This window comes from Labrus mixtus, chromosome 14 (assembly GCF_963584025.1).
Source record: "Labrus mixtus chromosome 14, fLabMix1.1, whole genome shotgun sequence".
In the NCBI taxonomy this organism is placed as follows: Eukaryota; Metazoa; Chordata; class Actinopteri; order Labriformes; family Labridae; genus Labrus; species Labrus mixtus.
The window spans coordinates 18826798-18851276 of NC_083625.1; the positions used below are offsets into that span (position 1 = coordinate 18826798).

General features: G+C 40.2%; 1 protein-coding gene across 1 annotated transcript in view; it reads right to left on the reverse strand.

Annotated features, from left to right (window-relative positions):
• fgf11b (fibroblast growth factor 11b) overlaps positions 1-24479 on the reverse strand; it is a 51953-nt gene that overhangs the window by 18575 nt on the left and 8899 nt on the right. Inside the window, exons 2-3 of the mRNA XM_061055656.1 lie at positions 5161-5271; positions 3975-4078 (exon numbers count right to left, since the gene is read on the reverse strand). Coding sequence (XP_060911639.1) covers positions 3975-4078; positions 5161-5271 — 215 coding nt within the window. The remainder of the gene's footprint in view (positions 1-3974; positions 4079-5160; positions 5272-24479) is intronic.

Consider the following 24479-nt stretch of genomic DNA (forward strand, 5'->3'; position numbering starts at 1 on the left):
ACAGCATTGCTCATTTTAGTCATCCATTAGCCAGTCAGTCATATATTGATGTTTCTATTTTAAAGCCAAAAAGATTAAAAACAGATATATAAAACCATGCACACTAACCCCTACATGAGGGCACCACATATTTAGAGTAACAGGCTAAGCTCATGTGTAGGTTTAGACGGGCACAAAAACAGTTTCTGTGAATCCTTGCCTGTCAACGACATCCTCATGTCAGCCTCTCCTTCTCTCTCTTTCTTGCTCTTTCTCTTTCTATGAGGAGTTTTCCAGAGCACATAGATTATAAAATGGGGCACGAATGAGCCAGGCTCTATTTTTAAAACAGGATCAGCCATTTTCTGTTGTCACCTACAGGTAACAAGGCTGAGATTTATGTCTAAGACAAGGCAGACTTTCTCTGCCTCACAAACTGACCACTACTTGTGTCTTTTAGGGGAGCATGAGGAGAGAGCCAAGGAAACACTTTTAAGTAATTCAGGAGAAAACAACCATACATTAAGTATATGATAGAAGAGGAAAAGATAGCTGTAAGGAGGCGACTCATCACTCTGTCAGTCACCTCAGCTCTTCTGAGTGTGACAGTGATGGGTTCATTTATTGTAAATGAAAACATTTGTCATGGTTGTCACGCACACTCTTGTTTTTTAATGTAAAAACAACTATGAACATGACATAGTCCAAGTGCCATATCATGCCACCTGCACTCTCTCCCCCAATCAAAAGAGTACATCTTATACAGGAAAGAGGGTCATAAAATCAAACCTGCATAATTACACAAGACGACAGCTGTTCTAATGTGCAGTACCTATATCAACTCATCCTGTAACTGTATGTGTGTGTGTGTGTGTGTGTGTGTGTGTGTGTGTGTGTGTGTATGTGTATGTGTGTGTGTGTGCACACTAGAGGAAACTCTCTTAAAGAGGTCAGTGTGAGATGCAGTACTATTGACTGCTGCTGAGGAAATCCCTTCTTCTCTCTGTTCACAGAAGCAGGGTGCCGAAGTCTACTGCATGCTAATCAGGGGCTCATATAGGAGAAGGCCTATGTGCCATAAGTTAGGATTTAACTCTCCCATGTTCAGATGATGCTTCCTCCTTTATTTCTCATACACATAAAACTGCTTATGCATGTGATGCTTCTGCAAATGCTGCTGCACTTACTATGAAACTAGCACACAGATTTCTGCTAAAGAAAAAAAAAATAGCAACACATGTTCAGATGGCTGTCACATTCCTCATTCTTACAGTTGTTACATTGCAGTTTACACTGCAGTAATTACATTAGGTCTTTTCACATTTGATCATATAGTATGAGAATTCTTTATATCTTTATACAGTTGTATTTAATTATTTATCTATCTATTTTTGTCTGCATATAATAATTTGAATGTTATAGGATTGAATAGAGGACATAATAATTGCATACATTTGTTCAGATACATTCAGGGTCCAAAATTCTATTTTTGACCTACCGGCCAAGGTTGTGGGTGGATGTAAAAATTCATTGGGCAAGCATCATTTTTCCTGGCCAAAATTGGATACAAATTTGTTACTTTACATTTAATTGAGTTAAATAGGTATTATTTTACATTCAATCAATCACAGATTTAAAGTCACAGATTGGACCATTTTAGCAAATAAGGAAATTGAAAAATACTAAAAAATAAATTTGCATGCCTTCATTTTTGAATGAGTTAGTATTGCTACCCTCTTGAACGGCCCCTGCATTACAACTTACATCTCGATTTAGCTTTGACAATGCTTAACACATAACATAAGCAAACTGTTCACAGAGAAATGACGAACTAACTGGGCGGGTCTGGCTCAGTTGGTAGAGTCAGTCGTCTCTTAACCCTAAGGTCGGGGGTTCGATCCCCAGTTCCTCCAGCCGTGTCCCATGTGTCCTTGGGCAAGACACTTAACCCCAAGTTCGTTGGCAGTTTATGAATGTGTATGACTGGGATTACCATAGTTTCTTTTGATGGTTACTTATAGCAACCACTGCCATCAGACTGTGAATGGGTGTGACCTTCAGTGTAAAGATGCTTTGAGTAATAATTAATAAATAATAATAGAGAAGTAGAATAGTAAAGCTTTATACAAGCTCAAATTCATTTACCATCACCGTTTGACCAGATCACTTGTATTCCTTACTCGGTCAGTACAGATCATGGATCAACTGTGTTTAGTTGAACTAAAGTAAACAGGTGCGCATGATGTTCTGGTGTCTACGTTTGTGCAGCAATGCATGTTGATGTGTCTCAGCGTGCCAACGCGATGCTCTGTCATTCAGACAGCAATGGAGCAGAGCAAAGTAGCTGCAGCTGCCTCAAATACGCTTAATACTCAGCATAGTTTTCTTGCCTCTGTAACAACTCTGTTACTACATCCAAGGGCACCACACAGGTGGGATCACTCTGTCCACTTATCAGATCCTACAACGATCGATTAATTCGTTTTTTAAGAATTTGCTTGAGCTAGAGAAATTAACTCGATTTATTGAATTGAAATATCATCAACGTGTCTCATCCTTTTATACGTGCAATGGTTTATTTTCAAAGCATGTTTCAATTACTCACATTCAAAACCAGAGGGGAATTGTTCAAAATAATGACAAGGCAGGAAGACGAGCGCCATATAGCCTTGTAGTTCAGCAACTTATAAGTATTGTGTGGAACCATTTTGAACTCAAGGAGAAAATGCCACACGCAAACACTGTGGTTCTGTGTTTGAATATAATAAATCGACAACTGCAATGCGAATAAAGTACTATTATTTTCTATTCTATTTTAAGCCCATAGGTGTGATTGAAGGCCAAGGATGATGCATATGCTTGAACCAGCATACCATATGACATCCAGAGGCAACATTGTCTCCCGTATTGAAAACAGGTACAAAGACGCAAAGTCAGAAATGCTAGTGCACTTAGCTAGCATACCAAGGTCGCACCAAGGTCGCAAGGGGACAACAGACAGCTAGACTGCCCTAACAACAGAGAGCTATGTGTATGACACCTGCCACCACATCGCCGATGACTGGCAAGTGGCAACTCATCAGTGCAGTGTTGCTAATTAGGAGCTTACAATGCCGCCACAGGGACGACCAGCTCGCTGAAAAGTTGAATGAAGCTGTGGAGGAGTGGGGGCTTGAGTGCAAGGTGATCTGGTGTTCTGGTGTGGGTAAGTTTGTGTCAATTGTGCAGCAATATTGTGCACGACAACGCGATCAACATAAACACAGCTAAAAACACCACCAGATTGGCTTAGCTCTCGGTGGCTTTGCAAACACACTTCCGCGAGTGGAATGGTTACCAATGGTCGAGTAAGTAAAGTGCTTAGAATTTGCAAACCAAGTTGGCACTTTTTCTTAATTTCTCAAGAAGATTACCATCAAATAGTTGTCTATTATTATTTTTAGATTTTTCTTTTTGGCGGGGGGCATTTTACATTATTTGGACAAGCTGCTGAAGATAGACAGACTTCTCTTGCTTTATCAGTCCACTCAACAGCTGTGACCTTTTAAATGGTAAATGAACTTTAGCTTGTGTAGCGCTTTTCTGGTCTTATGACTACTTGAAGTACTTTAACACCACATGTCAAATCCTACCCATTCACACCCATTCACACACTGATGGCAGAGCCCATTCATACACATTCACACGACGCTGCTGAAGCAGGGGGAGATACTTGGGTTTAAGTGTCTTGCCCAAGGACACATTGGGCAGTAGATGATAAAGCCCTGATTACAACTCCATTTCTTGATTACTCTCACAGTAACCTTTTCTCTACTGTGCAGATATCAGGAGCATTTGCACACAGACATGAATATATCCTAACCTGAACCCTTAGACTACAATCCCAACAAGAGCCATCATATTTTTTCTTTTTCCTGGAACGGTGAAAGTGTTGCATCAACATATTTTTTTAATGTAAATTAGTTCACCTCTATGTATCTGTGGGGCATACTTACCGAGGTATAGAGGTATCCATCGCTATTCATGGCCAGGTATAACCCTGTCTTTGCCCCCTGGATTGCCACAATCCGCAGTCCCACTGGAATTAAGTTGAACTGTGCTAAATTGGGGGAATAAAGTAGCAGAGATAAGACACGACAAAGAGAGAGAGAGCTAGAGAAAGTCAGAGAAGGTTGTGAAATCAAACTGCAACACAGTCTGCTCATCTTCACTATAAGGCTGCAGTGTCACTGCAGCAGGCTATATCTCTCTTTAAGCCCAAATAGTGTGACCTCGCAGAGTTTATGTTGATGTTAACAGAACACCATGTCACCTTCACTATGCTTCACACTGCCTATAAAACCTGGACTTTAATAGAGATGTCCTGGCACACCAAGCTTATGGCAAAAACAGTACAGTATTGGGTTGGTTTAACTGCTGTGGTCCTGTAAATAAAAATTCAACCCAAACCCTCAAAAGTGGGTTATTAAATAGTGTTGAAAGAATGTCACATTACAGTCTTAAGAGAGGACCATGTTTGAGTCTGGATCGTCAAATAGGAAAATACAGAGAAATGATAAAGAAAGCACGGCCGGGGACCCAAATTCAAATTTTTAAAGGTCACGATGAGCATTCATGTCATCTTAATGGTGCCAGTGTGTCACCAAGAAGCACTTGAAAGACATGCAGCAGCTTTGATTTTTGCGATTTATAAACTTCAAATACTCAGTTGCAGAACCATTTGGACACAGTATCAGTGATTTTATCAGTACAAGTTTTCTCCATTTAAGCATCTATATATTAAATTGCTGAAGTTTGACAGGTGGCTTGGCATTATGTTCCTCCTCATTTAGGGATAAAAACAGTACACAATGGAGAAATTTGAGAGATAAGCTGACAAAAACCTAGTTTAATTTTTGCTCCTCAGCCTCACCCTCTGCTGTTTCTCTGTTTAGCTCATTGTGTACATTACAAGAGAATCTTTCACAGTTGCTGATTTGGCTCTCAATCAGGAATTAAGATGTTAAATATTTGAGCTGTGTGAAGGTAACGTCTGCAGGTGTAGCCTGCATTTGATACAGTCTGACATGTATCCATTTCCTTTAGCTCTGTTACAGACGAGACTGTGAATAATTTGATCACAATTACACAACACCACCAGAAGCAAATACATGGAGGCTATAGACAGAAACACACACTCACAAAATGAGCTGCTTTCATCCCTTGTGCTGTCCATTGTGCCGTCAGGCTGCATCTGTAGGTAGTATCCATGCTGGCTGTATAGCCGGGTAACAATGCCCTTCAGCTGTGGCTCTGCAAAGGAACACAGGAAACAACATTGTGTTAGACAGGAGCCTCTGCTAGAGGAGGAGAGCAGACATTTAGTGACTTACACAACCTGGAAAAGGAAAGGGTCAGACAAATATGTCAGTAGAAAGACATCAAGGGTCTCTATTGGATGGTTTGCATAAAAAAAAAAAAAATACAGGCATTCAAAGTCCCCAATTATTACATCCCTGTCCCATGGTGAGCAGGGCATATGCACTAGATAGCAGTTATGGTTTATCATTGTCTTAATCTTGAAATGGTATAATGCTAACATGGCACCATAAAAACACAACATTACAAAACAATGTAGAGTAGCATTATGCCTGATTAACATCGGCTAGCTTGTCATTGCACACTTGTCAACATACTGACTGTGGAGTTTAGTCTTAAAGTGGATGTAGAGCTGGTCTCATAGGAGAAAAAAATAAGAAATATTACACTCAAAAACAAAGAGTTACACTTTAAGTATTTCATCATAATTTCTCCATAATAAATTAATTGTCAAAGGTAGATTTCTGCTTCACAAAGGGGAAAAAGAACCTGAGCCATCTTGAGTCAATTGAGAGAGTTGGTCTCCTGCTAAATAAAAGATAAAAAATCATTGGGATTGGGGGGTGGAGGAGGGGATGGAGGGTGAATAGTGAGGTTGAATGTTTCATGAGTGAAGTCTCTGCAGTCTACTTTGCCTTCATTTAAGATACAGATTTTTTTCAGGAAGCTTTCAGACGTCACCAGTCGCTCCCCAACTACAAAACAAACCCCTTTCTGTGCCTTGTGAAAGTTGTGTCCTAAGCTTTTACGTCTATCACTGAAGTTTATGAAATCCGCTGCAGTCTGGAGTCTCTAACGGTCACGGCTGTCTCTCACCTATGATCCCTTTGAACCTGTGCACTTAAAGATCTGCGTTGGTGTTTTTAATTCAAGGACCAAATCATTTGTAGGGACAATTCAGTGGTATATCTGTGTAGGGTATGCATGTTCAGCGGCGCAACATAAGAAACACAAACACGTCTTCCTCTCCTCTTTGTTGTTTGGCAGTGCGTTTTCTGGTGCACTGGATTGACAACTATACAACGCCAACACCTTATCGTCCTACAGCCGTAAATACAGTTAGGAAACATTGATTCAAGGGAGCTCATCATAGAAAACACATTTCAAACTGGATTAAAAGTATTTCAAAGTGGCTACATTTTTCAGAAAAGGGGTACTGTATGATATTTTGATAATTAATTGATATTTTAGAGTGGGTGTTGACATTTTTGGGGGACAATTTTGATATTCTAAAATGAGAAACATATTGAAAAGGAGTTACATTATTGACTTTTTAAACTTGGTACCTTGTTGAAAAAATAGGAAGGGGGCTATAGACAATTAAAGCAGGTTTATTTAAAAACAAAAACCTGATACATTATAAAACTTTTATTTAATTGTAATGGTTATTGAAAAAAAGGCATATAATTAATATTTATTAAAGTGGTTATGTTAGATGTTAAAATGGGTACAGTATTTGAAAAGAGAATCTTCATTATTGAACATAGGAGAAGCATTATTGATATTTTCATTATTATAAAAGTAAGTACATTATTCATGTTTTAAAGTGTGTACATCGTGATAAAACAGGGATTCATGGAGAATACTGAAAGTGATAATTGATGTTCATCCTTGATATTTAAAAGCTGATAGATTATTGATATTTCAAAGTGGGTGTTTGTGGGGGAAAAGGGGGTACATTATTGATAAGAAAGTGGGTACGCTATTGAAAAAAGTTTGAGAACCACTCAGTTGACCAATGCAGCTTTTATGAGAGACATGAAACATAGATGAAGAATCCTCTGGAGGACTGAGTGCCACGTGGGAGATCCCCCTCTGCCAAACTTCACCCATGTCCTCACACACACTCTTAGGGGAGGGACCTGGGGCACTGCGCAATCTGCCTGCCTTCTTGGGAGCAGCGCAGGGAGCAGGAAGGTGGCAGCAGATGTGTTCTGTAGGACAATTTCCCAAAGGAAGTGTGCCAGGGTGGAGGCATCAGTGAAACTGTGACCTACTCCCATTGCACTACATCCTCTTTGTTTCAAAGCTGCTTGTCAAAACATTTCATGATCTCAACTCCTGCATTTCTTTTTCCCCTTTTCCATGTCATAGCCTTTGAGTTATGTACGCTTTCATCCCACCTAATAACTTCATACATCATCCAATCAGAGCAGGGAAGCCGTTCATTATTCCTCCCCACAGATGTGAAACAGAGAGATGAGAGGAGGTGGTGGTGGTGGTGGTGGGGTGGGGGGGGATAAAGGAAAATGGGAGGATCAGTGAGGGAAGAAGTGAGCAGAGGGGACAACAAGGGAACACAGTGAATGAGATGACACTGTCATTTCATTAAGACTGACGGCTGTATGTGATCGAGAAAAGCACATTTAGGCAGAAATTCAATAGACAGCTTGTGCAATATGGCTGCAATCACTAGTCCCATGCTTGGTGTCAGGGGCACTAAAACTAATGTCTCACTTAGCAGCGCTGGCTCCAAACTTCATGATTCTCATCCTCCAACACCAACGCACAATAAAGTCTGATCCAGTGTGATGAAACAACACTCCCAGCAAAAACCATAACCGTTGTATTTTACTGCAGCCGCATTACAGATTCATAGATAATAAAACAGAAGCTGGACCTATTGCCATGCAAATACTGCAACTTTGGGCCATTCAGACACAAAGTCATATTTCTGCTGTGCTCTACAAGTCAGTGTGCCTTCATTGTACACATCTGGTCATAAAGAGAGTGCACTGGGACTGTAATATGAAGTTTTTGGAGGCGTTATAGACGTTCATAAAACGGAGGGAAAAGTCATTAAGTGGCTATCTGAAGGATTTGTAACCTTCAATATGTTATACATCACTGTCGTCTAACTGTTAATTGTTAAATCAGAAGCAGTAAAAAAACAGGCCTTTTTTTCTAATTAATAACAACATTTATTTTTGCTGAGAAATTCCATTATTTCTTTCCTCTAAACCTGCCAAAAATATTTGAAAACTCTGCATTATTTTATGAAAATTAAGGCATATTACTCCCCAGTATGTAAACAGTATACAGAAAACAACCGCAAACATTCTGGACAATATGGAGTAGTAAAGACCAAGAGTCAACTAAATACACACACATAGTAGAATTACTACTCTAGCCAGTAGCAAATTTTTAATCCTGTCCGGTTGTGATCGATGATCGTCCGGTACTCTCAAATCTGATTCTCTAACGATATCAGATTAACACACACGAGCTGAGAGTTTCATGCTATGCGCACAGCGACTCAAATACTAATGTGACACACACACACACACACACACATTACAATGTCTGCTCGCTCTGCCCTACCCGCTCCAGTTTGCTGTGACAGACACATACACTGTACTGAAAATAGGGATGAAGCAGTGAACCAGTGGTACTATTAAACAGGGTTTAAAGTGTCACAGTTAATTAATTGACAAGGCTCCACTACACCAGGTGTTTCTTTTCTCACCACTAGAAAAGGGGCCGATACATTACGTGACTCTGGTGGTGCACCAGCATTATGTGCCGTGCCTATCAAGAGACGGGCTATGCTACATTAGCTTAACTATGGCAGAGGGACACAGCAACTAGTCTTTGTATCCACCGATGAAACAAATGTATTCAGCAACGGGAGGCATTCAGGTACACAAGTAATGTTCGAGATTACGGAGCCCCTGTCTTCAAAGTCTACCGTTACAAAATTGTGGCTACTTTGTCAAACACATCAAGCTTGATAAAATACATAATGATTACTGAGTGATATTATGATGTTGTTTTATATTTTTATATTATAAGGACAGGACACTGAAGATAGCAGACTTGCGGGGCATTATCAATCCACTCAACACTTTTGACTTTTTAAATGGTTAATAACTTTTATATTGTTTTGTAGTCTTCTGACTACTCAAAGCGCTTTTACACCGCATGTCACACCTACACATTCACACGCTGATGGAAGAGTAAAGTGAAGTGTTGCTCAGTATTAGCCAATCAGATTTATACGCTGTGGATTAGGGGTGTGCACATGTACACGTGTAAACGGTTATTAAATCATAACCGTTTAGGAAAAATCAGTAAACTAAAACCGTTTTTTTATTATTATATTTTTTTATTATTTTAAAATGTTTTAGAGACACGCATTCAATCATCTCTGATCAAAAATAAGACATACTATTTATTTAGAGATGAATAAAGCTACAAATGTTCCACTTTGACAACGTTACTGCGCTCACAAATGCACGTGATAAATGTTGGATAACTGACCACCGGGCATTACGTCACATTACAAGTAGCCTAAGTTTCACTTTTGACTTGCGATGGCAGCCAACACTACTCAGCGAAGTGCGGCGTGGAGGAGCCGCACTCCTGGGGATTGACTCTGATTCCGTTCATTGTTTGGACGTGCCTGTGCGGGTTCTGGCTTTCCATGTCGCCCTTTCGCAGCGGCGGTAACCGGGCGACTACGACCTCAGATCAGACGAGACAACCCGCTGAATTTAAGCATATTACTAAGCGGGGTGTTAACCTTCCTGCTTCGCGTTCCAACCGTGGTCAGGGCGCACAGGGGAGACTTATTTATCTGCTCCATGGCCGAAGTTGTAGTCCTCAACTTGGGGGCTAACCCCCGTCACTTCACCGGGGTGCAGCAAGGCGTAAACAGACACGGAGAGTCCGGCTTGTTATTTTGAGGTACCGGGCCGTTTATTACGCTCGCAGAGCTTGAACTGTACATACACTTAACATCATGACTCTGATTTCTCCTGCTTATTCTGCTCAGGTCCCCGGCATCATAACGTACCTGTCGCACACACCTGCCGAACACACACACTCGCCTCGTTCTCTCTCTCTCTCTCTCCTCACTTGCTCCCCCCACCCACACACATGCGCACTGAGCCATTCACAGACAGACCCTGCTCGTATAACTTCTATGGCAAGTTTTCTGTGTTACTTATATAGCCGACTTTATAAAGCACAGTTGTATCTGTCTGAAAACTTTGAGTGGCGGCAGTGATGCGGAGGAATCTTTCTGAAAAGCGGCCGCACCCTCCATTGGTTGTATAGCGCGATTGCGGTCCACTTTTCTTTTCTTTTTCTTTTTTTTTATTAATAAAAAAATAAACGGTTAACCGTGTACACGAAAAAAATTACGTCGTGTAACCGTTTACAATTTTTTGTAACCGATCACACCCCTACTGTGGATGAAGCAAACAACTTAGGTTAAAGTGTCTTGCCCAAGGTCATATCGGACATGTAACTGCATGAGCTAGTGATCGTACCCCCAACCTTCCAGTGGAGAGATGACCAACTCTACAACTGACCCACAGCTTCCCCATTCAACAATACAAATGACCCTGATGTACTTTGAGTGAAGGACTTTTCGTGGATTATACTTTCACAGAGTGGTTAGAGTGCTACTACACCTGGCATACATTTGATCACATGGAGCTAGATTTAACCAATCAAACAGCTTTAATACATCTTTGTAGAAGCAATAGACTAGAAAGTTTATTTTTAAAGCACATTTCATCACATGTAAGCTCAAAGTGCTGAATGACTGAATGTCAAGGAATCAATAATCAAAGTCGTTGTTGCAGCCCTACCTCAGTTAAGCGTAAACTTATGCTGCTGTTGTTCAGCGGTTTGTGTACATTGTAATGATGGCGTTACAGACACTGTGCTTCCTTTTTTAGGGGGTTTGAAAACAAATGCTTTTTCTCCTTTTTTTTCTTCAGGAGAAAGTAGCGAACATCTGTAAAAACAGGCACAGGTTCAATAGGGTGATAACTTCACCATTTTTAATTACCGTAAAATCCGGAATATAAATCGCACCGGTGTATAAGACTGTTTTGAAGGTCTCTTAGAGAGAAAAAAAAAGTTTAAACTGTTTTCCTGCATGACGATTTATATTGTGTTCAGCGATGTCTACAACGTGCATTTTCTGTGCAGCTGTGTTGCTCTTTTAGTTCCGTTTGTTTTCACTTTGTGGAGTTTGCGCTCCTACTAGCTTCAGTACGATAGTTGAGCTCTCAGCCTCCAGGGATAGTTGTGAAGCACAGACTCCTAGCTTGCGAGTCGCGCTGCCCACGCGTGTTTCAGTATTTTATACTGGTATATTGGTTGCACCGGTGTAAAGAAAAAATAGGTATTAAAAGTGCGTCTTGTACACCGGATTTTACGGTAACTAACACAAACTTTAGCTTTAAGTTATTTGTTAAAATTCTTTTTCCTTTTTTTTCAGATATTTCCCGTCTCTTGTTGAATTCCGAGACTCTTTTTTTGGCTCTAATAGTCGAGCACTACGAGGCTTTTAACAACATGCAAATGAACAAAACTCTGCATAATCACAACACTGACTCCACTCAGTGTCATCAAACAGCAGAGATGCTCTACATCCCCATGCGTATTCTGCCAACTTCTCCCCTCTCACTGTCTTGACAGCATCTGTGTCTGCATAATTACACACTCACACACACACACACACACACACACACACACACACACACACACACTCTCTCTCTCTCTCTCTCTCTGACTCTGTTGTTGTTAATGTTGCAGTACATTGGCATCAGGAGTGATAACATCAACTTTTCCACAAACATGTCATACTGTTGCGATAGTAGCACCCATTTCATTAAAATACAAAGTAAAATGGAGTACATTACACAGAAAACAAACACACATCAGTGTTAACGATAGAAAATATACATTTATTCTATAGAAAATTCCTAGAACTGAAAATCTTTACCTGTATGTTTCCTCCTCCTAACGTTGCTTTCTATTGTCATGTAGAATTCTGTATTCAAGATGCTTAAAAGTTTCCCGCTTATGATGTCTTCGTATATCGAACTGAACTGAGCGCAGCTTTTTTGAACCTTTTGATTGGCTTCAGGGGATACATTAATGGGGTACTTGAGAGATTTTGTGGAGCACTTAAAGAAAGTTGGGGAACTTGCCAGAAAATGATCAAGAATAATCAAAATTGAAGCAGCTGTTGCAGAAATTCCAGTTTGAAAACACTGCATCCTGTTTCTGCAACCACATAAATTCTTTAATTAGACTTTCCTTGGTCCCTAAAATCCAACTTAACAGAAACCAAACTGCTTCAGTTTGCAACACAGGCCTTCTGTTAACAATTGAATCTATTAAAACCAACATGATGACATCATCAGGGTTATTTTGGATCACCTCGGAGTACTCCATGTGTTGTTTAAACTAATTTCACTGTGTAAATATGCTTGAGTGACCCAATGTAATGGTTTGTGTCCCAAACACAGTTGAGTGAGCATAGATTACCAAGCAAGCCATCTTCCTCTCCTCTTCATGAGCCCTGCAGAAGTAGCTGGACTGACAGTGACACACTGTGACAGCAGTCCACCTACATCTGCTTGGATTAGCACGGCACACACAGTTGTTTACATGAGCAAAAGCCTGTGTTTGTATCATGAGGGTGTGTAGTGTGCACGTGTAGTCTCCACTGTTCAACAGGGGTAAACAGAGAAGAAGATAATTCGGAAAGCCACTGACTCAAAGGTCATGTTTGGTGCTGTATGTTAGGGTACGCTTGTATTCAAACAGTACGAGCATATTTTATGTGGCAGGGGGCCAAAAGTTATCATACTTTGATAAACCATAAGCCAAATAAACCTCATGCTTGAAGTGAATCACCTTGGTGGTGGTGGTGGTGGAAAGCAGTATTTCCTACATAAAGACAAACCTGAGTGGGACACCCAATTATATTTCTTAACCATTAGAGAGATGTGTCTGCTGGAAGGTCCCTCCTGCAACGACGTCTCTTGTTAAAAGTGAAGCTTCTTATGCCGCCAATTCAATATATATATATTTTTTGCTGTGGATGATTTTCAGCACTCTCAGTTTAGATTGATCATTGCAATAGGCTGAGCCATAAACAATGACACAATAGACGAACACACACGCAGATCAGCTGTTGTGAAAACAGAATAACGAGTGAAACATTTCAAATCCAGAGGAATGCTATGTGCGTCTTAAAAAATATACAGAGGCTGAATAATATCGAAACAAGAAACACAAAAAAGTTGGCCTTAAAAAAAAGTAGTTGTTAAGTATAAGCCACAATGTGTGTATGGAGTGGAGAGGTGCAGGTGTGTGTGGGTGTGTAGTGTGTGCCATATCGTATCGTTCATGATAATACCAGTAAAATAAAATTTGGATTAAAAAAAAAAAGAATATCTTGATAATGGCAACATCCAACACTTCTTTACATAGTGACGTCAGATCGTTATGCACAGCAAAAAGCATGGTGGACTAAGGGGAAAGTACCGGCTCCGTGGTGGGTGAGTTATTTCTTAAAAAAGGGGAGTGACTTCAGTAGTTTGGAATTGGTTTGGTTACAACAGATCAGTTGTACAAAGGGGGATGACCCATCAAACTAATTTACCACCTCAAACCTAAGCACTCGAAGGAGGACAATAACACTGTGCTTCAATTTTAGGATATTGAAATTAATAAAAGAAAATTCATGTTTTCTATATATTTTTCAGTATTTTGTCATATCGTAAATAATATTGTTATTGCGAAAATACCCAGAAATATTGATATTCTTTTAGGGCCATATTGCCCACCCCTAGTGTATAGATAAGAGAGAACGGAGAGGAAGTAAGATGAGCAGATCAATGTTGTTTGTGACTCACACAAAAAACATTTGGAGAATAAAGCCCAATTAAAGAATATACAATCCTTTTGGTTACATAAAATCCAACCTAATAAAGATTAGTTGCGACCCCCCTCCCCGCCCACCAGCACCACTGGCCACCTCCTAGGTTCAGCGTCATTCAGTGGGAAACGCTCGAAAGTATGCAAACATTCACTCTAGTCCTGTACTTACTTTTATTGTACCTGAGTAATTCAATTTTGTGTCTCTTACTTTCCTCCATTCTGTTCCATTATCATTTATGTTGTCTTTTATTTTATACAGAGAGCGGAAGAGGAAAAGAAATGAGGGGAAGAAAGAGACTGGATGATAGGCAGAAAAGGGAGGCGGTTAGAAGCGATCCAGATGCTGCTCCATGTGGACTCTTTCTCCATCCATCTATCAGGTAAGCCATTCAGGAAAGTTTCATCTGACTCTTATTGTTGGGTCAACTGCAGACTATTTTCTCATTAAATTGACCTTTCCTCTGACAATTTGAAAGTGACAGTAAAATATGGTTTACTTATTAAAGTTGTCTCTTTAGGTCTGAAATCCAAAGGTCTTTCAAAAGAACCCTGGATGAGTGAACTTCATGTGGCACAACAAAGTTAGATTAAGACCCTCCTGATTGGTTAAAGAGAAAGCTGTGGTTAGAGACAAGCTTATTTTAATGATAGGACATTAAAACAATGTTTGTATATTGAAAACAAATGTCTATCTTTAACTCAGATGAACTCGCTTACTTTTGAAGCCTGTGCAAAGTGTTTTTTTGTGAACAAAGTTTTACATTATTCTCAGGTTTTCTGTGATCAACTGCACCAAGAATGACCAGGGACTCACTCGACGACGAAGCCCCAGTCCTCAAAACACGTCGGAAAAACATTGCAGTGCCAAACACATCCGACTTGAGGTAGCATCTGTGAGATCACCACCCAGCACTACACACCGAGGTAAAGCATAACAACTGAGTGACATAATGGTAAGGTGCTTGATGAAACATTGAGTTGGTCTGGAAATCAAACATAAAGGTGTCACATATGGTCAATAGGGGTAACAGTTAGTATAATGTATAGAGTTTAGTATAACATAACCAGTAGTAACGCTGCACGTCGTCTGTAGAGGACAAAAGAGACTTCTGAAGGGCATCAGTCACAGACTGTTTAACATTTCTTCCTCCTGTCTGTATAGAGTAAACGCTCAGCATTGTAGGTTATAATTACAGACAGATATACCAAACACTAACATAACTCCAGGACCTTGTAGACTTGTAAACTCTGGACCAGCACGATGCCATAGATTGAATTAATAACCATCAATGTATTAATTACACTCGCAGAGAAATGTTATCAATTTATTTCTATCATTTCTACTAAAACTTCATATAACAAGAACAATAACAGGATGTTCTCAGGTCACATGTAAGACTAGATTGATTATTTCAAATGGATAATAAAAAAGGCCATGTATGAGAATAAGTAACAACAGTAACAACCTTTCAGTTTATACATTATTCAAAACATTTAAAATCAACTGTCAGCATGTTCATATTTCCAAAGACTGTCCATGTGATATTGTACATTAGTGACGTTATGAAATTCATTCATGTATAATAATCGTGATAATCGTGAAACCGACATTATTTCTCAGACTGTAATGGTAACATCAAACTCTGTAATTGTATAATCCCTGGTGAGATGCATCCCTGTTCTGTAGTTATATGAACACCAGGGACCAAACTTGTTCTTTCAGGGTGAGCACACCTGCATCTGCCTTTCAAAACTGTCACTAGCTGGGCCAGAGACCTACCCCCCCCCCCCCCCCCACTGTCCTGGGTATTTCCCATGGAGAGGCCGTGTGTACCTGCATTCATCACTCGGGGGACACACGTGAGCTTGAGTGACAGAAAACATTCACCGATCCAGGTCAGTGGAGTGTGGGTCACAGAGAGTTCCCTGTCTGTTTATGTACATCAGCAGCACAGGGGATGTCAGCACAACAGACAACACGTTGACTCATCAGCAGGCCCATTTCCAAGTGACCTCTCCACACATGAGCGCCAATAGGACCTAATTGATTGAAGTCTTCATTTTGAAAATGTATTTTTTATCTACCGGTAATTGCAGTGGAACAGAAAATGTATTGAGGGAGAATCTGAAGGGATAGTACTTGATGTATAGGTTTCAGTTAAATGTTCATCAGCTAATATTTAATTGCACATTATTGCATGCAGTTGATATGTGACTAGTGTGTACCATATTCCATCTCTCCTCCTCTACGTTTCCTCGTGTCTCTCCGTGCATTTCTGGTTATGGGGGCTAAGACGCAAGTGAGGGATTTAAGTGATTGCAACTTAAGAGACTTTGGATTTGCCCTTTGTATCTATTGGTACAGCGAGACAGTTTTCACCTCGACGGGAACATTGTCACGTTTTATATCATGTGATGACAGTAGGTCTCGTCACACTCGTTTTAAGAGTCCCTTAAAGTCTCATTTCTTAAAGAAAGAAAAAAAAGCCTTAAACTTTTCCATGCGACAACTTCAATGGCATCATTATGAGGTTATAGCTTGACAAATATTGATCTTGACGGGACAAAAATCATAATTACTTTTTTTTTCTCCACGACGTTCTGCTTTAAACAAAAGGAGGAAATATGTTTTTAGAGACATGATCTATCCCTGTAGAGCCTCGTGAAGCGTCTGTGTGATAATGACATCAGATAATCCTCGCTCAGCTTCAACAGCTGATTGTTTCTAAACAAATGTGTACTGTATTGATAGGCGTTGTTAAGTGTAAGTATATAAACTCCTTTACACGGCGGGTCCAGAACTACTTTCCGATTCGACCAGGGAGCAACAAGCAATGAGCAAGGAGGCATCATTTAAGAGACATGTGATGAACCCAGAGAGGCAGACCTGTAGCCATCATGTCTTAGAAATCCCGTTAAAAACACGCCTCGTCTCGTTCTCGTAAACCCAAACTCGTGTATCGCCTCGTCTCGTCTCGTGACTGATCAGTGGCAGTTCTGGTGTTTTATTTATCGCTCAGTTTTGTAGAAAACATTCACGTTCTTCCCAGGCCGCACAATCAATTATTTATCGTAGGAAGTGGGCGTGTACCTCACGTGCAAGCAGAAAACTGTGGACTTGTTATTCTTTCATATTTATCCATCATTTCTAACGTTTGTCATCGTTGATGCATTATTGAAACACCTTACTGAGATATTTGTATTCTCTACCCCTGATTCTATGCAACTGTTTAAGTAAGAAGAATTACATTACATTAGAGTGAACTTATGGAGGTTTCCCAGTTGGTTTCCGATGACATAAAATTTTAAAGAGAAATATTCTATTTAAATGTTCAAGGTTAACAGATTATTAAGTGGTTTATGATTTTTGTTAAAGCAAGACGGTTAGAGTCATAAGAGCATTTTGTTTGTTAGACTGGGTTTGCCTCTAATCCCAGCAGTTACTGCTGCGTTGTCTACACAGGGATGCCCCTCATCAATTTACATTCTGCGCTGATAATCATTTTGAAAATCACCTGGGGGAGACTGGTGCCTAGTGTTATAGCACAGCCATTCACACCGCAATTATGTGTGTGTCTGTATAAATGAGGTCAATGCACATAAGAGCCCAAGGTAATCACTTCATGCATCATGGCTGCCATCAAGGACACTTAAACCCTTCTCTGCGATGTAATTGCTCTGCAGAATAAGTAGTGGTTGAGGTTTATCACTAATCAGGGTAGTGTATGGCTCGGTGTTGGTTATCATTACACTAATGTATTTATCGGGCTTGATTTGAGCTCAGTGTGTGTCGCTGGCTGATCTCCCTGTAGCCGAGCTCCTCTTGATAAGGTTGAAGGTAATTACTTGGGGGGGCCTGCGTGACTGAGCAGCCAAGGGCATTTCTTCTTCTTCTGCTCTGACCGAACCGAACAACAGGGGTTTTCCTCAGCTTATATTTGCAGGACTCCCTAACTCTCGCCTCTTTCCTCATCACTTTCAGCTGCTCTCTATCTCTATACATACATACACCTCTCCCTCATATTCTTCATGCATGCATACAGTACACGAGTGTTTGCATGCATGCATGCACACATGAGCATGTGTACTGCATATATGCAAGAAATAGGAAGTACGTCGCTTGTGTTATGTTTGATTCCGCTTCTAATAAAAGGAGAACATGGTTCCTCCTTTTTTTCTCTCTCTTGCTTTTTCTAAACTGGGCCATGAGCTCTACAGTGCTGCTAGTAATTATCAACCTTGTGGGAAGATAGAGGGGGAGAGAAGGAGAGGAGCATGAGAGGAATGAAGTCGTGAAAGATAGTTAACAATATGTCTGAGGTATGTCCAGAAATAAAAGGATAGGAAGGATAGCAGGAAGCGGGAGAAAAGGGCTGTGATGGAGTGAAGGAGAGCTACATAGATACTGAGTGTGACATGCGTGAGAGGGAGGGAGAGGAGGTAAGGATAGACAGGTTGAAAAAGGAGGTTGTAGAGGAGGAAGAAGGATAAAGCAGGACTTGGGGGAGGGGGGGGGGGGTGAGGTTAAAGAAGGAAGAGGAAAGAATGAGGTGTATTACAACACCGGCAACTCCAGCATTGGCCTCTTAATTTAATTCAAGACTTCATAAATCATTTCACGTGACAGTGGCAGCAGTTCACATAAGTGACACAGAGTTGTTGCAGCTTATTAATGGTGCTGACAAGACCGTGTCAAACACGGGCAGGAGCAAATAGGACTCATGCTGCTTCCCTGACAGACATTCAATATTCATATATGTGCTTCATTAGCATTATGTCAGGAACATATCAGTGACAGCACAGGATTCACATGCTGCATACTGCGGCCTCACTGCTTCATAACAACATATAGCGGTGCAGTGTAATTTCAGTCCTTTTCTGTACCTTATATTCAAAACAGTTGTGTTAGTAGATTTTCCAAACGTTTCTCACTTTGTGTAGGTCCAATGTGGCTCTAGTTGACTGAAAGAGTATGATCCAATCCAATCCAATCCGATCCAATCGGAGAGAATTCAAAAGTATTAACTGTATCTCAACAAGGCGGCAGTATGAGCAAGGTAGTCAAGTTGGACTGTCAAGCATTCACAATTATTAATTTTTTTGCAGCCACAAGAAAGAAGCATTGCCTCTGCCTTAGCATGTCCTCTACTGCCAACAATGACAGCAAGTCATCTTCCACAAGAATACCTCTATGTCCTGTACGCCTAACAAAAGGGCTGCCAGCGTCTCCTGTGGGACGACTTTGCTACAGAGCCGACGCTGATGGCAAACCTACTGACTTATCAAAGTCAAAAACCCTTATAACACGCTCACTAAATGTACTTCTTTGGTTATTGTATTTACCACAGCTACTTAGAAAAACATGGAAGCGCAAGAGCAAGACTGTTGAGCCTTTCAACCACCAAACAAACCTCACCTTTCCCTTTTTTCCCATGGACCCTCCAGCAATGACACAAATAGGCTCTTTAATATATGCAGAACAAACAGACAAACATTTCTCTGCACTCCCACTGGGGTCCAGACCTCTGTCAGATCCTGTGATGATCACACAGGTAAACAAACAAGCAAGCTAAGCAGCACAGTGATGGACAACAAAGGATTGGGAATTTGAACTTTCATTGATTTGCTTTGATTTAGACCTCACACAGCGTGCTTTCCCACACAGAAGAAGAAGGAGAAGAAGAAAAACGATGAGTAGGGATGTTTAAGAGCAGCTTGGATTGAGAAGAAGGGATCAATTGTAGAGTTCTGAAAGAAGTGTTTGCGCAGATGAAATTGTCATCGGTTCAGAAACATAAACAAATATACGCAAAAAAAAAGTGAAATCATACATTTCTTTAATTTAAAGATACGCCAGGCCGGGATTATTCTTTTTGCAACTGCACAAGTGCTGATCATTTATTTTGAGTAATCTTTCAAAGAAATTACTTTAAATGAGGATCATTAGTTTGAAGCAGAAATTAGTGCAGGACTGGCAGCTGCATCCTCAAGGGGTAGCCGAGTGATGCTGCGTGCACTAATGGTGAGATGGATCACAGCTGATCTGGGATCAGTTTGGATCACCCCCCATGGTTCGGGCTGCCCATTATGTGTTTATATTTTAGTTCCTGTTCAGTTGCATAGGGACAAGTATATGGAGCAAGTTAACTGTTGTCACACACTATAACATTTATAGCCTAAGCTTTTTTGCAATGCTGTCCCTAGATAGGCCTTTAAGACACATAAAACTCAACAACAGGTAAACAAAAAACAGTACCAAACCAGCACAACAACAAGAAAACACAACAGTACAGGAAACAAACTATCATACATTAAGACAAAGTAAAACAGGAAGATTATACACGACCACAGGACTGAGTCCTCTTTAAGACCTGTTGTCTCCAGTCTGGTTCCAGTTTGACCTCTGCAGGTAAAGCATTCCACTTGTTGATCCCTTGAATCGCTGATTTATCAGCTGTAGAAATAGGTCAATAAGTCAATTCAGTCTTGTAAAATCTGTTTTCGCGCAAGCTTTTTGTGGACTTTCACACAGACATGTGTCATGAATAGTTGATATTTCACCGCGTATGGTGACCTTTTCATCTCACTCGTGTTTCTACTGCACACATCGCGGCCTGTTTCTGGCCAGCAGCACCACTCAGATCTGCTCCACTCCAAGTATGCACCCTTTTTTTTCGCCAGAGACCGCTGCAAGCATGCGTCAAGCTGAACATAGCAGATTGACCAGGGCAGGAAGTCATACAAAGGAACGCATAGAGCATCTGGTCACAATATACAGACTCCCAATTGAATATCCCATCACTTTATAAACATGAATTCTAAGTCATTCCCATGTGTCTTGTAGTACTCCTGTGATCTTGTGCACTCACAAATCCAGCTGCTCATGGAAGCAGTCTGCTGGGTTTACGCTTCAGAAAAAGGCCCAGTGGGGTAGGCTGTGTGCTGCCGGGCTGAGCAAACTCCCAATGAGACAGAAAGCTGCACATACGGAGCTGTGGAATCCGCCAGTTAGTATTGTTACAGTCTGCTGTAGTCTGTATGTGTAAACTAAGGCAAACAAACTTGTTCGGTCCAATAACTGAAGAAAGAGTTCCCAAGCGTACGCTCCCTGTTTGGTGTTCCGCCTGCACAATAACACACACCCATCCTCTTAAATAACTTGTGTTAACAAGTTCAACATGTTTACTGTGTATTTTATCAATCAATTCAATCAATTTTTATTTGTATAGCGTCAACTCATAACAAGTGTTATCTCAAGACACTTTACAAAAAGCAGGTAAAAGACCTTACTCTTTGTCTTTTAACATTACAAAAGAGCAGATAGAAAAGACCTTACTCTTATTTATGTGTTCGACATTGTCAAAGCTCTTAACAAGAATGTGTTTTATCATTGCAAACTTGTTATTAACAGAAAGATGTCTATATTTTGTTTGAGTTGATGTCCTTGATGGGCGATGCAGCTTTTAATATCACAGACTGTACTCAGTTTTAAAAGCACTTTAGATAATAAGGGAGTTCCTGTTTAGCTACTTGCTTGTATTACTATTATTGGAATTGTAGAATTGTAGCTTTGTGTTAAGCCTAGAGGGAAGAAAATTGAGGATGAGATACTTTGTTGAGATTCATGGAGATGTGTTTAGATTTGTAGTGCTGTTAAAATGCACAGCTTCATGGCTAGCTAGGGAGTATGAATGTATATTTTTTTTGCTGAACTGATAAATGATCCATTCTGTGACAAAAACCTGTGATCCCATCCTAGTCTAACATTTGTGATCTGTTGCACCACTAGCGTGCACTGGAGAGTTGGACAGTCATCTGTACTTGATTTGAAAACTGAAAGCCTTTACTGTCATTGTATAACAGGACACAACGAGATTAAGAGTGCCACTCCTGACTGGTGTATATCAGTGTAAAGGACACGCTTCCATAGAGTGTTAAAAACATTTACACAGAAAAGCACGTTCAATACAAAGAAACGCATTCATGTAGAAACCACCGCGTTCCATAAAAAAAAAGAACACATTCATGTAAGACACAACCACATCACACTCTACATATGAATAAATAATAAAAATGCCAGAGACAAAGTGCTGGGGAAGTACTAAACGAGTAACCATGGTAATCAAGGTACATGCATGATTAGTTAACAAACCTCAAAACACGTCATCAACCCCGCTAGTCAGCACCAGTGTTACAAGTCTGTTGAGTTAATTATTAATATTTTATAGAATGTAGGCCCTAAATGCGGGTCGTATGCTGTGTCTAAGCTCTAACACAGCCAGCGCTGTAGCTCCGGTTAGTGACAGTGGACGGACAGGTGACCTGACACTTCTCTCTTATTGGTTTGTCTCTGGCAGCTCCTTGACACTCCCAATTTCATTGGCAGCGAATCGGTATTGTACTAATGTTTTTTCCTCACAGTATGTTCACCTGTTTTTTCCAATTAACCTAATTTACACGGAGCCGTTAATATAACCATAGATGTGAACTGTCACTCCTGCCTTTTAGATGACTGAGTGACCAATGACACAAACAGGCTGGGCGCAAGCACTTATGCCGCCCTGTTCGAAGCATAATACAAAAGAAAAAAAAAAACGAAACTATACAAACAAAAAACACAGCAGCGACAATATGCCAAAAACAAAGCAGAAATACTTTAGTAATGCTGACAATTTAAGCACACTTCCTTTGCATTGTTGTATACAGGACACAATAGACACACATTTTGCTGTTCCTTATACAAATAACATCAATAAAAATAGCTAAGGCGTTTTACTAGACCTTCAATAACCTGACAAATTTATTTAGGCAACAGCAGGATCAGGACAACATGTCAGCTACTTTTCAAACAAACACATTAAAAATCCTTAAAATAAACAATTCCAAGGCAAATCTTTCCCGTACAACACTTTCTCATCTGGGTCACACACACAAAAACAATCTATTTTCTTGGTTAAGTTAGAATTACTTAACTTACTTTTGTTTTTTAACGACTTCCTTAATCACTTAGTTAAGTTGAAATTACTGCGATCATGATGCTAATTCTGTCAGCCCGTTAATGGCAATTGCCATTATGCCCACCCCCACCCAGAGAATAATGCACCAGCCGCCACTGGTAAATCTCCCATTCATGCCCCTCTTCCCCTCTGTCTCTCCTTCGCCTTGTCTTCTCATCATTACCTCTATAGGTGTCCTCCATCCTCACTGTCTTTCTCTTGTTAGAGCTAAATTCAATCTGTCCTTGTCAGCTTTAATCAAAACACCCACAGATTCAATTTAGCAGGTTTGGGTGGGAGGAAAAGGTGGCATCTTCAGGATGGCAGCAAACAAAGGAGCTCTCTGTACACACTGCTCTCCCCTTGCCCACTTTAAACTAGATTTAAGGCCATTTTGATCAAAGTCTCTACAGCACCATGGGTTTGAATGCAACCCAGAGACATAAAGGTAGAAAACATGTCATAAATCAATCCCTTAATCTCTAGTTTTGGTTCCATTTCATTTGATAATGAACAAAATTATAGTTCACAACTTGTTTTTGTTGTCTAACCTGATGAGGACATGTTGTACAACCTTTAAGGGATTAACAAAATCACCTACTTCTGTCCATGAACAGCTGTAACCCCACCCTCGCAATTCAACACCATTTGTTACCAGATATTTAAGTCCCCTCTGATGAAACAAGCGCTCAAGGCGAAAAATCCCCTCCACTTGGATGACCTCCACTTCAACCACTAATCTTTGTTTGTCTCTTCCAGATGTAGACAAATAGAAAGCTGTTGTTTGGAAATCTCTTACATCTTGATTGGGGCTGGATTTCCTGGGAACATTTTCAATATGTGTTCTTTAATGATAACCTAGTTTCAGCGCTGATCCCCCAAAAAGTACAAATTCATTGCCTTACAGCAATAAATACTACCTTTAACAAAATTGTATTTCTCATTTAAGAAACAAGTTGTTTGTTTGGGTTGTTTATAAGAATCTAATGAAGTGGTGTTAAAAACTCCAAATTAAGTTTGTAATTAAAAAAAGGAGCGCTTAAATACAAACTAAAGCTAAAACACATTTCTTATTGGGTCATGGCTTTTTCCAAGGGAAACATTAACAAAGCTCTTTGGCTATTCTGACCCAAACTATAATTAACTAACATACCTGAGAAGAGTAGCAAGTTTATGAGTGCTTAACAGTAGACTCAGTGAGACAGAGATAGCAGTCACTTTTCATGACTGATAGAGGAAACCCAATGTGTTATACAGGTGGCTGTAAAGACACTCAAACTCCTTGTCTTGAAAACATCAATTTTGGCCTGGACACAAAGGACAAAATGAATTACATTTTCAATGATGATTATTATATAGTGTGTTCACAGTGATATTTACAGCTGACATATGAACAGCATTAAAAATTTATGGCAACATAACCCTAGTGGAGAAAGTTGTGCAATGCCACTTTAA